Source organism: Nanorana parkeri, unplaced genomic scaffold (assembly GCF_000935625.1).
Source record: "Nanorana parkeri isolate BGI_ZX_2015 unplaced genomic scaffold, ASM93562v1 scaffold74, whole genome shotgun sequence".
NCBI lineage: Eukaryota > Metazoa > Chordata > Amphibia > Anura > Dicroglossidae > Nanorana > Nanorana parkeri.
Genome location: NW_017306342.1, coordinates 1,501,773 through 1,515,822, shown reverse-complemented (window position 1 = coordinate 1,515,822; position 14,050 = coordinate 1,501,773). Strand labels below are relative to the sequence as shown.

Sequence of the window (14,050 nt, the reverse complement as noted above, 5' to 3'; positions counted from 1 at the left end):
CTTCCTTCATAGGAAACTTTATAAAATATAAAAAAATGTCAAATATTTTAATCCACCTTACAGCTTTCACTGGTGAGCCCTTTCATAAAATCTTGCAGTCTCTCTATGGATTCATTTAATTTAATTGTACTTGTAAATCCCGAATGGAAAATATTTTAGCACATTTGGAGCAGATTAAAGATTAATGTTGTTTTTCAGAAATATTAAAATGTAACAACAATAGTAGTTGTGATTTTACAACTTTGTTAAACAGCTATTTAGCACAAACTGTTCACTTTTGTTCAAATGTGTGTACAAGGTCAACTGCATCTTATTTGGATCTTATTTGGAATATGTAATTGTATGAGCCTACCTTTAACTTCTGCCCTTTGGATCTGTTGGTTGAGATGCTAAGCTCTTGTGGCTGGTGTATCTTACAATTACAGTTACACTTACTGTGTATTAATGTGTGTTCCCAGACCCCCCTCCACGCTACATACTCAACTGTCCTGGTGGTTTGGGTGTCCTTTCTCCCAACCACGATCTTATGTCTGTGGTTAACTTCAAAGTTATAGAGTAGGTTGTGATCTGTGCTCTGACCTTATCATTGCATTGGGAAAAGAATGGAGAATTAGGCTGATTAGGTCCACCAGGCATACAGTACGGGTTTCTGGTGTGTTCTGTTGAACCCATTACAATGCATAGATGTTGTCCAAATCTGTCCAATTTTCTGAACATCTACATTTCGCCCGCAGTCTGCAGTTTAACAATGAGACTCACACATGGCTGTTGCCTAAAAGGAGAAGAATCTTTGATGCCTTATAGCAACCACTTGACTTTTTTTCCATTTTCTAATCTGCCCTGGCAACATAAAGAAGGTGTATTGGCTGCTATGGGCAGAAATAACAGTTTTTATTTCTGAAGCTGTCATACGTAAAGCCCAATATACTGAATCCCCCAGGTCTGATTATGGGTCAGCAGTGAAAATCTTTATTCTTCCAAGATGGTTCTCTCAAAGTGGCTTTTGAGAGCACACACACTTCCCTGTTATAGAGATAAGAGAATGGACAGCCTTTTCTCCTTTTGAAAAACCCAAGTTGCGCACCAGTCATGGAGAGCTCACTGCTGTGGAGCAGTGGCTGCAGAACTGATATAGGGACGTGTTTGCAGAGCAGTGTTTGGCATGAAACATATTTTCACCTTGATTGTATAAAGTGATGTTGGAAACATGACATGTAAAGGGGTCCCTGAGGACTGGCTTAAGAAATCCTCATGTAATAGAACCTGGAGAATGTAGAAACATCAGAATTGTAGGTAAGCATTTAAGTATCTTTCAGTAAATTGTAAAAGTTGCAGCATTCTAAATAGAATTTGTTTTATATAATGCTACCATAAATAAGTGTTACCTGTAAAAGAAGAATTAAATGTGTATGATTGTCAAGTAAAAAATAGTGACCAAACAAAATACCCTTAATGCTGTATGTTAAAGGTAACATAAATTGTATGCAGATGCCACAAAAAAATATGCAGAACACATATTTCATGTTAAATAGTAATTGTAATATTGTTTCCCAGACTGAGCCATATATGAACACAGCTCATGGTCACATGATCTGCTACTGGGATGGCACGGCTCATTACCTGATGTACCTACTTATGGTTGCAGCGATCGCTTGGGAGTAAGTGGTTTAACCAAAGAGTGGCAAAACTATTACATATATTATATACAATTGTTTGCAGTTGTAATTAACACTAACCCCCTATTCATAGACAACATCAGGTATGAAAGAAAATACAGGAAACATTATTTGAGAAGGCAAAGAGATTTTTTTTTAACCAATAAAAAATGTCTGTGTGATCTTTAGTTGTACATTTGGGGGTCTATTCACGAAGCAGCCGAAGGATCTAGCCGTAGCTTCGGCCGATCCTTTGGCTAACTTCGGCCCCAGGACACCTTCGGTTGAGTAGAACCGAAGGGCTGCTGTACGGGCTATTCACAATAGCCCGTACGGCTCCCGAACTTAGCCGAGTGGCTCAGTCGAGCCGAAGGCATATGCCTCGGCTCGGCTGAGACGCGTTGAAAGCTTCTGACAGCGGGGCGGAGCCAGCCGTGATATTAGGGGTGGCTCCGGTCACTTGCAGAGAGATCAGTGTCCCTGGTTACCAGCTAACCAGGGACACTGATCTCCAAACAGCAAACTCTCCCGCTCCTGGCCGCCAAGGAGAGATACACTGCTTTTTCTTTTTTTTTCTTTATTCTGACACGGAGCCGTTCTATTCTATTCAGAATAGAAAAAAAAAACTTTTGCCAATAGGAATGCATTGCTAGATTCCTATTGGCTATTTCAATTTGCAATAGCCAATAGTAAACTAGCATTGCGCCAGCCCTCTGCTGATGGACCTGATGGAGAACTGCAGCAGAGGGCGGGTGAAATGCTAGTTTACTATTGGCTATTGCAAATTGAAATAGCCAATAGGAATCTAGCAATGCATTCCTATGGGCAAAAATTGTTTTGTTTTGTTTTTCTATTCTGACACGGCTCCGTGTCAGAATAAAGAAAAAAAAGAAAAATCAGTGCTTCTCTCCTTGGCGGCCGGGAGCGGGAGGCTCCCAGAGCGCCCGGGAGAGTTTTTTCTTCTTCTTTTTTTTTTGATGGCAGCAGAACCGCCGGCCAATAGAAAACTGTTGGGCGGAGCTGGCCGTCATTGCTAGCTCGCACAATCATTTCCTATTTATTCTTTTGGACTTTTTAAACAATTTTTCTGTTCTGCTCGGTCCCTCTGAGGGACCGAGCAGAACAGCCGAGCCGAATGCTGCTCAGCGGCATTCGGCTATTCACTCACTGCTGTTCGGCATCTATAAGAATAGACCGAACAGCAGCGAGTAGCCTGCCGGAGGTTCGGCTTAGCCGATCCAGATGTTGGATCGGCTGAGTCGAACTCCTCCTGCACTTCGGGTTGGCCGAACATGCTGAGCATATTCGGCCGACCCGAAGCCACGTGAAGCCACCCGATGTACGGCTGATTTCAGCCGATGTACGGCTGAAATCAGCCGTACCAGCCTGAAGTGAATAGCCGAACAGCGTTCGGCTCACTTCACTTCAGGTCGGTCTTTCACTCGGCTGCCTACGGCAGCTTAGTGAATAGACCCCTTGGAGTATCTCAGTATGCATGTCCACAAACCAAGCAAATACATACCAAACAAATCTATACACACCTAGGGGTCTATTTATAAACATTTTGCAGAACCATTGACCCTGCAAATCTCTGTGAATATTTGTTCTGTTTGAATGGATGCACAAAATGAATGTTATTTTATATTTTCTTTATGAGTTGAATGTATTTCCAAATGTCATGTTGTAATACTGAATTATGACCACTATGTGGCGCTGAGGAGCATAGGAAATAAATCAATCTGAATGCTAACATTTTACCCGAGGAGCAATTACAAAGGATTTCACATCGACAGTGCAGGAATAAATCCATTATTGGCCCTGTAAAATCATATAGCCTTGAGTTGAATATTTCTGCCAACATGATAACAGAGGATAATATTTGTATGGCATAGTTTGAAATGGTGGTGATGTGGTGTAATACACAGGAAGAAACACACACACGCACGCACGCACACATGCACACCATTTTTTGCAGCAACACAGATATAGCTGATAATTATTACTGTTTCCTTCTGCAGTCAAAACTACAGGACAATTGGCCTTTATTGGACTGGATCTATTATAATGAGTATGGTTGTCTTCATTCCTGGAAACTTTGCAGGTAAGTACAACAGGTAGCTAATAATAGTTCAAATTTAATAAAATTGAGTAACGCAAAGGTCTCATTTACATTGTTGAGCTGCGCTAATGTGTATGTTACCACAATGTATGATAACATTATGTACATTGGTGTGATGAGATGCCTTTCATTCTGAATGGCACGATAATGTACCTTCTTAGGCACTTGCATTACAACACAGCATAACACGCAGCAAAGCACTAACATGAATTGCTGTGCAAGCACTTTTAGGTGTGTTGGGCAGCCTACTGAAATAAATGAGCTACCTTAACACAACACACGTTAGGATATGGCATAACGCAGGTTAACACAGTGCTACAGTGTGAACCCACCGTATGGACCGGATTTCTGATAGCTAACACTAGCCATGGCAGCACAGCTTACCTTACAGAATAAGCACACAGCCGCTGACATGGCAAGTTTCTGTCAGTATAGTGCAGTCCACCCAGGTCCTTAAAGTGACCTTAAACCCTCAGATTTTTTAAACATAAAACAATACTGTAATGTGTGCCTTACTGTAATCCATGGTTGTTTCCCTTCTCTTTGCTGCTCTTTCTTTTAAATCTGTATCTGTTCTCATGCTGGGCAGAAGTTTTGTTTTGCAGCAGACTGCCTTGTCTCAGGAATGGATACATGGTGTCTGTATGTAGGTTTGCAACCTGAGCCAGCACTACAGGAAGAGGCAGTCAGCTGCAAAGGGAAGTTCTCCCCAAGCATGTGAAGACATGAGGATTTAAAAGGAAGCGCAGCAAAGAGAAGGGAAACTACCATGGATTACAGTAAGGCGCACATTACAGTATTGGTTTATGTTAAAAAATCTGAGGGTTTAATGTCACTTTAATGGTGCTATTCCTGCATAATCTGTCTATTATTTTGGTGGAAGAGTGTACGGTGTATTTATATTTCACCCATCCTTGGGTGAAATCCTAGGGACACAGTTTGATGGTTCCTGTTGTAAATGGCCAAAGGTAGGAGGAGGCAGCGTTATACAGTTAGCCAAGGGGGTAGGAGATATCAATACATTGTTGGCGATAGTAGAGGTGATAATGTTTTTGTGAATTTTTGCCGAATTAGTCATCTAGGACTTAATAAAAAATGTTTTGAAACTCTACTACTGCTAAGCATAAACGTATACCTGCATTGTCTCTACATCCTACATTGCCCCTTTTACATCCTGGGTAAGATACTGACCCTTATCTAATAATTTAATTTGGTCTGAACTCAAAAGGTTAATTGTTTCAACAACTAATATTTTAGTTATTAGTGAGCTGAATCACCCACTGACAGTAGAGGACTTCAACAACTATATCATTCCTCTGCATTTCATGGCTTGAAAGTCAACCCGTGCTTTGTCCATGCTGGGCACACAGGTACACTTTAAAAACAATCCCACCAGCAGCACATTTCTCATTGTTTTTCCTTCCATGTGCCAGAGCTGGCGCTCAGTGACTGGTTTCTCAGGAACTCATTGTGGTCCCAGGCAGAGATTATCCTGCTGGGGTTCCTTGCAGTTACCAGAAGCTTATGGGTAACATAACCCTGCACATATTCATGCTTACCATCTAGGTAACACATGAACAGAATCACACTGCTTATATCATAGAAATGCAGAAGATGTATTGTTATTACTTTTACTGCGCATATTTATTACAGTACAAACTGAACATAAATAGTTTTTTCTGTTCTACAGGGAAATATGGTACACGGATCTGTTCGACAATTCTCCTAAACTTTCCATATTTTTGCCTTCCACTCTGGGCTGCATTCAAGATCTACAATCAGCCGTCTGTTATTCATAACCCGCCTATAGAGGTAATGTATTTAACATTGATTATTCTGTCTTCTCAGAGATGTAACGAAAGATGCCGAATGCCATTGATATTGTTATACTAAGCCATTCAGAATTGTTGCCATCTTAGCTGCCTTAGCTATGTGTTCTCAGTGGAATATACACATAAAGGACAATTCTAGCAATCTCCTCTTTCAATTGGGGAGTCTGCTCCCTTACCTCTCTGATCTTTCTCATCCATTTGTGGGTTAAGCTAGTCATTTCTAACTCTTTATGATCCATGTAACTTGGGGTTGGGGCAGTAAATGTGTCGTTTGGCTATACTCTTTGTGCTGAAGGGTGTCCCACTTTCCCATTTCAGAAAGTTAGGAGGTATGGATATGCTGTAAATGCTTTACTGAATTCCCACCATTGTGTTTTCCTGATGCCTACTAAGCACCCTCCACCTTTCTGGGGTTGAATACCTCACCACAGACCATCCCTCAGGGAAGCTGCATTGTGCCTGCACTCTCTGGCTCATAACAGATGTGCAGCATAATTGGCTTATTGCGCCCCTTATTGGGCCCCCTCTGAAAAGCACCTGAGGTTATGCAGTTGATGGGATACCAGAACTTTTGATGAAGCCTGTGCTATGAAGTTTTCCATTAGATACATTAGCTCTGTTGAAGCTGTTAGTACCATCAGAGGATGTTAAGGTATATTTAAACCACATCCTTGAAAAATTGATTTAACATGTAAAAGTAATTTCAAATTACCGGTACATTAAAATGACAGATTTCTTAAATCTGTAGCAGCTTTCATTTGCATAACTGGTACTCCTAACATGAAAGACCTTGTACAGGCCCTTGCTGTAATAGGGTGTCTCCCAATTGTTCTGGTGTGTTGTCACTCTTTCTCCCAGGCTTCCAATTGAGACTACTAGTGGTCGTTTCCACACACATTACACAGGCATGGTCCTTTGCTGTCGCTATCAAGAAACCTGCCCTGAGAAATGCATTATGTTTGCTGGAGTACATACATGTAGACAGAAGGTGGTTTCAAAGAAGCTGCAGAAGATTAGCAGCACTGAGATGCAACAAAGAATGAAGTGGTTTAAAGGTTAAATAGCTTGAAATACAGTTGTTTATGATACACGTGGCTTTAGCAAACTTTATTTAATTTAATTAGGGTTCACGTGTATTTTTATATGAAATATGCATCCTAAAGGACAAGTCATTCATTAACATTAGTCTATATTCTTCTTTGCAGGCAACACAAAATATTCAGAAGAAAAATATATTCCAGAGACCATCTGACTTGCTCTTAGCTTTGTACCTTATTGCTGCAAGTATCTTTTGTGTATTCCGTGGAATGGTGAGTCATGTAATCATTGCATGGCAATATCATTGTATCAGTGGTTAAACTGGTTATGGCTTAGTGATGGATAAAGAATATAAGTGTGTATTTTGTACATACGAGGGATGCATCAATACCATTACTGGTATCCAAATTAGTGCCGATACTGAGCATTTGGGCGAGTACTCATACTCGCCCAAATGCTCCAATACTTATCCCGATATACCGGAACTTCTGGTCAGATGGAGATTCCCTCTGACCAGCAGTGCCAGTTGGGAGCATGGAGCCAGCTTCCCGGCCAATCAAGAAGCCGGGCGACATGTCATGGTCCACCACCTGGCTTCTTGATTGGCTAGAAAGCCAGCTTCACGCTGCTTAGAAACACTTTGAGGCAGCTTGGCTTCCTAACCAATCAGGAAGCTGGGCGGCAGGCCATGACCCACTGGCCCGGCTTCCTGATTGGCTTTGCAGTGTCGCTAGGGAGCACGAAGCTGGTGTGCTTCCAATTGAACACCGTCTTCCCAGGCAATCAGGAAGCCAGGTAGCAGGTCATGACGCACCACCCGGCTTCCTGATTAGCCGGGTCCACGCTACCTTGGGATGCCGGTATCAGTATTCGGTATCAACGAGTACCAAAAGAAAAATATCTGTACTCGATGGCAAGAAAACAGTATCGGTGCATTCCTGGTGCATACCCACACTTACATATGTTATTATGGGTTCACCATGAGCAAATTCATATGGTTAGAGACATTCACAGCACTATGGATGAATATAGACAGAGTGATTGCACTGTGCAGTTGAATGACAAATCTGTAAATATATATAGTACGATTTTAATTATATGGCAAAGCAGGCAGATAACATTGTGAAAGTTATACAAACATTTACTTGAAGTAAGATGCCTTGATAATAAATCAGGATATGCACTGCCTGAGAATAAACTACATTTTCTTTATAAGAGCAATAATAGTGTTAATTATGTTATCAGTTCAGAGAAATTAAAACCTTGTTTAAATTCTTTGATACCTGTGTAGCCAACTGTACATCCAGAATGAATGTAACACAGCACATATGAAGACTAAATATATGCAGATTATTGTAGTCAGACTTTCATATGAGCTACTTGACCCATATCAATACAAGATTACATTTACAATTATTGAGTGTTTTGTAGCATTGCTTAGTTGTTTGCATGTGAAGACTCGGTGTCACTCCTCAGTATCATAAATACATTAAACACCATTGAGATCTGTGGAGTAGAGACAGTGTATAGAGAAGTCCCTTGAGTCATTTGAGCCAATACATGCTTAGAGACAAGCAATACCAAAATGTTATTAGATGTTTCTCCGGTCAGTACAGACTGCTTTGAACCAACTACTAGATCATGCCCAGTCTTAAATTCTGCTTTCTTTCTTGACACTCCCTAACCAGGTTCCAAGAAGTGGACCAGAAATAATTAGCATAAATAAAGTGGACTAGAAATAATTAGCATACCTACAACTTACTGAAAGCAGAATGTTGAAGAAAATAACACAGGAGCGCACTGATCAGCTTCTTGTCAGTAAATAATTAACATTATACAGGCATGTGCATAAATAAATGAATATCCACAAGTGCAACGCGTATAACCAACAGAAGGATTGGACGAATGTATGGCTGAAGTGGCAGTCATTCTAGTCTAGATGACAGTAGACACTGAGCCAAGGAACATACTGTATGTTATCATTCACAACAGAAAATCTCAAAAAATGTTAGCTGCCAACAATCATTTTCAGTCACATCAGCTGCTGTGTTGCTGACCTCTAGGACATAGTGAAACATGTTAGAGCAAAGCAGACCTTGACAGGGACTGAGCAGTATTTTTTTTTATTTCTTGTTGTTATCATCTCTCATTCACTGGCTCTATGTATTTCATATGTTCCAGGAATTAATGAGTTAGCTACCTTGTTTGCGATTGTGAGGATAGTTTTGCAGGGAGAGTGAAAATACACTATTCATTACAATTTTATATTGATTTGCAGATTGCCTTAGACTGTCCTTCTGATATCTGTCGCTTTTATTCACAATTGCAAGAACCGTATATTAGAGATCCTGCTGCCTATCCAAAACTTCAGGTAATCACTTCTGAAAGGACATTTAGGGGTCTATTTATTAACAATTTGCAGAGTGAACGTGAACGTTGCTTCTGTGTGAGGTAAAACAAATGAAAGTTTTTAGTACATTTCCTGGTCAGGTGGAAGGTCATGTAATACTGCATTATGGCCACAAGATGGAGGAAAGTATTAGGATATACTCATTTCCTAAGACCCAGACCCATCTAGGACCCATCTAGGATATACTCATTTCCTAAGCTCCCCAGACCCATCTAGGACCCATCTAGGATATACTCATTTCCTAAGACCCAGACCCATCTAGGACCCATCTAGGATATACTCATTTTCTAAGCTCCAAAGACCAATCTAAGAACAAATCAATGCAGTAATGTAATGATTGAAACATTGCAAGTGGTGTAAATTATTTCCTAAGACCCAGACCCATCTAGGACCCATCTAGGATATACTCATTTCCTAAGACCCAGACCCATCTAGGACCCATCTAGGATATACTCATTTCCTAAGACCCAGACCCATCTAGGACCCATCTAGGATATACTCATTTCCTAAGACCCAGACCCATCTAGGACCCATCTAGGATATACTCATTTCCTAAGACCCAGACCCATCTAGGACCCATCTAGGATATACTCATTTCCTAAGACCCAGACCCATCTAGGACCCATCTAGGATATACTCATTTCCTAAGACCCAGACCCATCTAGGACCCATCTAGGATATACTCATTTTCTAAGCTCCAAAGACCAATCTAAGAACAAATCAATGCAGTAATGTAATGATTGAAACATTGCAAGTGGTGTAAATACCTGATTTTGACTTGCTATCAGCCTCTTGCAGTCCCTGTACAGTATGTGTAGGAGAGCTCAGAGAAGGGGAAGAAGAACCAGCCCAAGGAGCCAATTAGTGGTGCTGTGCTGCAAGATGATATGCTGATAGGAGGAGAGAAGAGTGACAGTGAGATGAGCTAATCAGTGTGCTGCTCCTCCTTTTACTGTCCAGTCACATGGTGAGAAGGGGGGTCAGTAAGTGAAAGTGAAACTGCAGCAGTGAAAGACTTGCTAGACAGGGCTGTGTACATCTCAGGAATGTATGGAAAGAAATGCAAATTCTTTGTCGGCTAAAATAACTGCCATATTTCTATCTAATCTACAGTATGTATTTAGCTGTTTGCCTGGAGTTTAGTTTTAATGAATATTCTAAAAAATATAGCTGAAGGGAAAGGCATTGAGGGGGATTTTATCAAAACTGGAGCAGACAAAATCTGGAGCAGTTGCCTATGGCAACCAATCAGCTTCTCTCTTTCATTTTCAAACCTTAACTGAACAAATTGAAGAGAGAAGCTGATCGGTTGCCCTGCACAACTGCTCCAGATTTTGTCTGCTCCAGTTTTGATAAATTCCCCCCAGAGGGGGAATTGCTTGTTAGCCCCCTACCTTATTGCTTGCCCCTATGTAGCCCCCTATGTAATAGCAGTTAGGGTGTGACAGGTCCTCTTTATGGAGACATCAGGGTTCCTTCAGACCCCTAATGTCACCTAGGGACCCCAAAGACAGAACTGCTCGATATAAACGATCCGGTGGCTGTATAGACGCTGGATCATTTGTACAATAACAGCCATTGCTGGCTGTTAAGAATGACACCAAGAACAAGGCTGCTGCAGCAGCCGTGTTCTTGTTTTAACCACTTCTGTGGGCCGCCATATATAGTCGTATTGCGGCCCGGAAGTGGTTAATTTTTACAATTTTTTACACTCAACTTTATTGCTATCACATAGGGGACTAACAAGCTCCCTATGTAATAGCAAACAGGATGTGACAGGTCCTCTTTATGGAGACATCAGGGGTCTTTCAGACCGCTAATGTCACCTAGGGACCCCAAAGAAGCTGATGAAGCAGAGATCTGCTTCTTCTTCTTCTGGCTCTAGGAGCTGGAGAATGTGCACAGTGACACAGGAAGTGATGTAATACACATCACTTCCGGGCCCATTGATCGGAGGAGAGATCAGCGGCTAGAAGCCTGCTGATCTCCCTCAGATCAATAAGGGGAGACCTGCCGTGCCAGTCCCCCACGGGGGACAGCGGAGCGCCGGGAGCTATAACTCTATTACAGAGGTATAGCCATGCTAAGCAACACACACTGATGTAGCCTAATTGTGCCTAGGCATTTCGGTTTCAGTAACCTCTGGCCACAAAGGATGAATGTACACAATGCAACACTACCTTGCAGCTCTAATTCTCTTATGCTTTCATAAATCAGTTCTACTGTATGTAACAAGCAACATCCATGTGAATAGAGTAACATCAGCAAATTGATCAAGTTCTCATCAAACTTGCCCTAATCAATATAAAAGCTGTGGTCATAGAAAGTATTTATCTCTGGAGCTGTTATACATTGGTGTCTAAATGTTGCTGCCTCTGCTTTCTCTGCTTTGCAGATGTTGGTGTATATGTTCTATTCAGTTCCATGCAATCTAATTACGTTGTATGGTTTGCTGGTTCCTGGATGTACTTGGGTGCCAGACTTGACTCTTATTCATGCCGGGGGATTAGCTCAGGTAGGGTTCTTCTCATGTACATCTGTGTTTGTGTGTTTTTAAGCTTTTACATATCAAGTGCTGTTTTTCATTGCTCATGTACTTGTGCACATGCCCTAATAAATTAGCTGTCTGCAGCACTGAAGCCATTAGTAGTGTGTGAGCTGGAGGCACTCTAACAGTGGGACTGACCCCTGTGCCTAGAATAATACATGTTGCAACTGCATGGTGGTAAGGCAACACAATGCTCAGGGTATTAGGCTAGGCTTCAGGTACTCATGAAACCCTACCGCTGGTAGCAGATGAGGGTGTAATAGCTGGAGGTGACCTCAATCACTGCAGATGAGCAGCAGAAAAAGACCAAAGATCAGTTACATGCGGCTTTTTGCACTGCAGGAGAAACAGTAGTGAGGTGCTTCCTTGGTGCTGAAAGGTAGAAAATAGAGTGAGGAGCAGGTGTGTGACATTTCCCCAAGTGGATGACATCAGTGCTCAGTGCCTCTGCATTCACCTCTTCCATGGTACCATAGGAATCAGAGGAAAGTGGAAGTTTTATAGGTGCCCAGTGATCCAGTTAGATAAGGCAGCTCCTGATGCTCAGTCCAGTTGACCTACTCACAGAGTGAGTCGTCAATGAAATTGCAAGCTTTGACAGTCTGGACCTGAAGAAGTGCTCCACGGCTAACTTGTTACCAGAATGGGATCTCAAAATCACCTTATGTGGAACTCAAGGCTACTTCCAGGCTAGTCCAGCAGAGTCCAGAGATGGCACTCCCCCTTAATTTATAGAGACTAGTTCTGGTAGCACTGTACACAAGAGTGCTGATTAAACAAACATTTGTTTACCATTGTCCATTGCTCCTGGAAGCGGCAGTATAACCCGAAGGTTTAAGACTTCTATCTCCCTCAGTGGATGATAAAGAAAAGCTCCTTCCTGTTGGGTATAAAGGGCAGGCACATCCCTACATAAACCTTTAAGTCCCGGTCATTATGCTTTAAAAAAGAACTATGGTCAAACCTTTTTTGGCCGTAGTTCTCTTTAGGGTTACAGGATTGTACTCCTGTGACCCAAAACTCACCATCGCAGCATATAACTATGGGGATGAGTTTATTTCACTCTCCCCATAATTCTCCTCTAATGCCAAACCCTTCTGACAGGCAGGGCTTCAGTATCACAGCTTGACTGCCTAGTGCAATTCATAGTGAAAGGCTAATAGTAATGTGTGGGAGGGAACAGGCAAGCTTCAACGCTACCAGAAAGTGTCAGAGCTTTGCCTGTCAGAATGGCCTGACATTTGGGAATAACAGTGGAAACGTGAAAGCTGCTGCAGGGATGTGCCTGTACTTTATACTCGTCAACAAGTGTTTTCCCCTCAGTGGCAGAGCTGCTTTGAACCACCTGTTTTTAATGTCTCTCAGGGAGTCTATTGGTGGGACATCCCTTCATCAACCTTCAACCCCCATCGTTACACTGAAAAGTTAGGCCATTTTGAAAGGCAAAGTGCTTTCTGTGTTGAAGCTGTCCTACACTCTCCGACTTTCCCTCCTTTTCCTCCCTGTTGGCTGATCACTTTGATGTGTTGAAGATGGGCAAGTTTCTAATACCAGGAAATGTTGTAGCTTTGACCATCAGAAAGCTCAGCATTTGGGCATAACTGTGGGGACTTGGAGGCTGCTGCAGGTTTATGCAGACTTAGCACAAGGATGATCAGAACACACCCAACACCCACCAACCTGAAAGCCACATTGCACCATTTTTACATATAAACTCAGCATGTAGTGTGATGCACATACAGCTCACAAGCCACCTTCAGAGATACCAAGTAATGGTGAACCATTCAGTATAAATATGATTACATTAACAGCCTGTATTTAAAATGTATAAAGAACACAACAATTTGATAGCTTTTCTTTTAGTTTAGTTTTTAAGTACTCTTGCATGTGGTGAAAATGTACATGAAATCATAAACTATGTGTATTTCAGTGAGCCCTGTGCACATTCATAGTTACACAGTTGTTACGGCTGAATAAAGACACAGGTCCATCGAGTTCAACCTTTGGATTTTGTGTGTGTGTCTGTGACTAAGATGACCTGTACCCCAGGGGCTGACTGGCAACTTTTAGCCCAGGTGGCAAGTACAACCTAGAGGCCCATGGTGCGGCAACTTGACCCCCCTCCCGCTTTGCCTCTTCCCCCGCCTTCTCCCCGCCCGTCTGCCACTTTTGCCATCCATGTAACAGTAGTGTGAATGTATTTATCGTTTCAGGAAATGTAAAGCACACTGGTAGTGGAGGGATGCCACGTCAGGGCTGTGCGCGTGCATGACTGCTGCAACCCTCGTAGTTCTGCCACTAACTCAGAAATACATTGTACAGCATTGCAGAATGGCATTGGCTTTAGAGAACTACAATTCCCAGCAATACATTACACAACAATGCAGAATACCATCAGCTATAGCGGACTATAAATCCCAGCAATAATGACTACCATCAGCTATAGAG

The 14,050-nt window shown here is 42.0% G+C and overlaps 1 protein-coding gene across 1 annotated transcript in view; it reads left to right on the top strand.

The window, feature by feature from the left end:
* Positions 1-14,050, top strand: part of TM6SF1 (transmembrane 6 superfamily member 1) — a 24,961-nt gene that overhangs the window by 6,443 nt on the left and 4,468 nt on the right. The window contains exons 4-6 of the mRNA XM_018576688.1: positions 1,555-1,658; positions 3,674-3,756; positions 11,450-11,569. Coding sequence (XP_018432190.1) covers positions 1,555-1,658; positions 3,674-3,756; positions 11,450-11,569 — 307 coding nt within the window. The remainder of the gene's footprint in view (positions 1-1,554; positions 1,659-3,673; positions 3,757-11,449; positions 11,570-14,050) is intronic.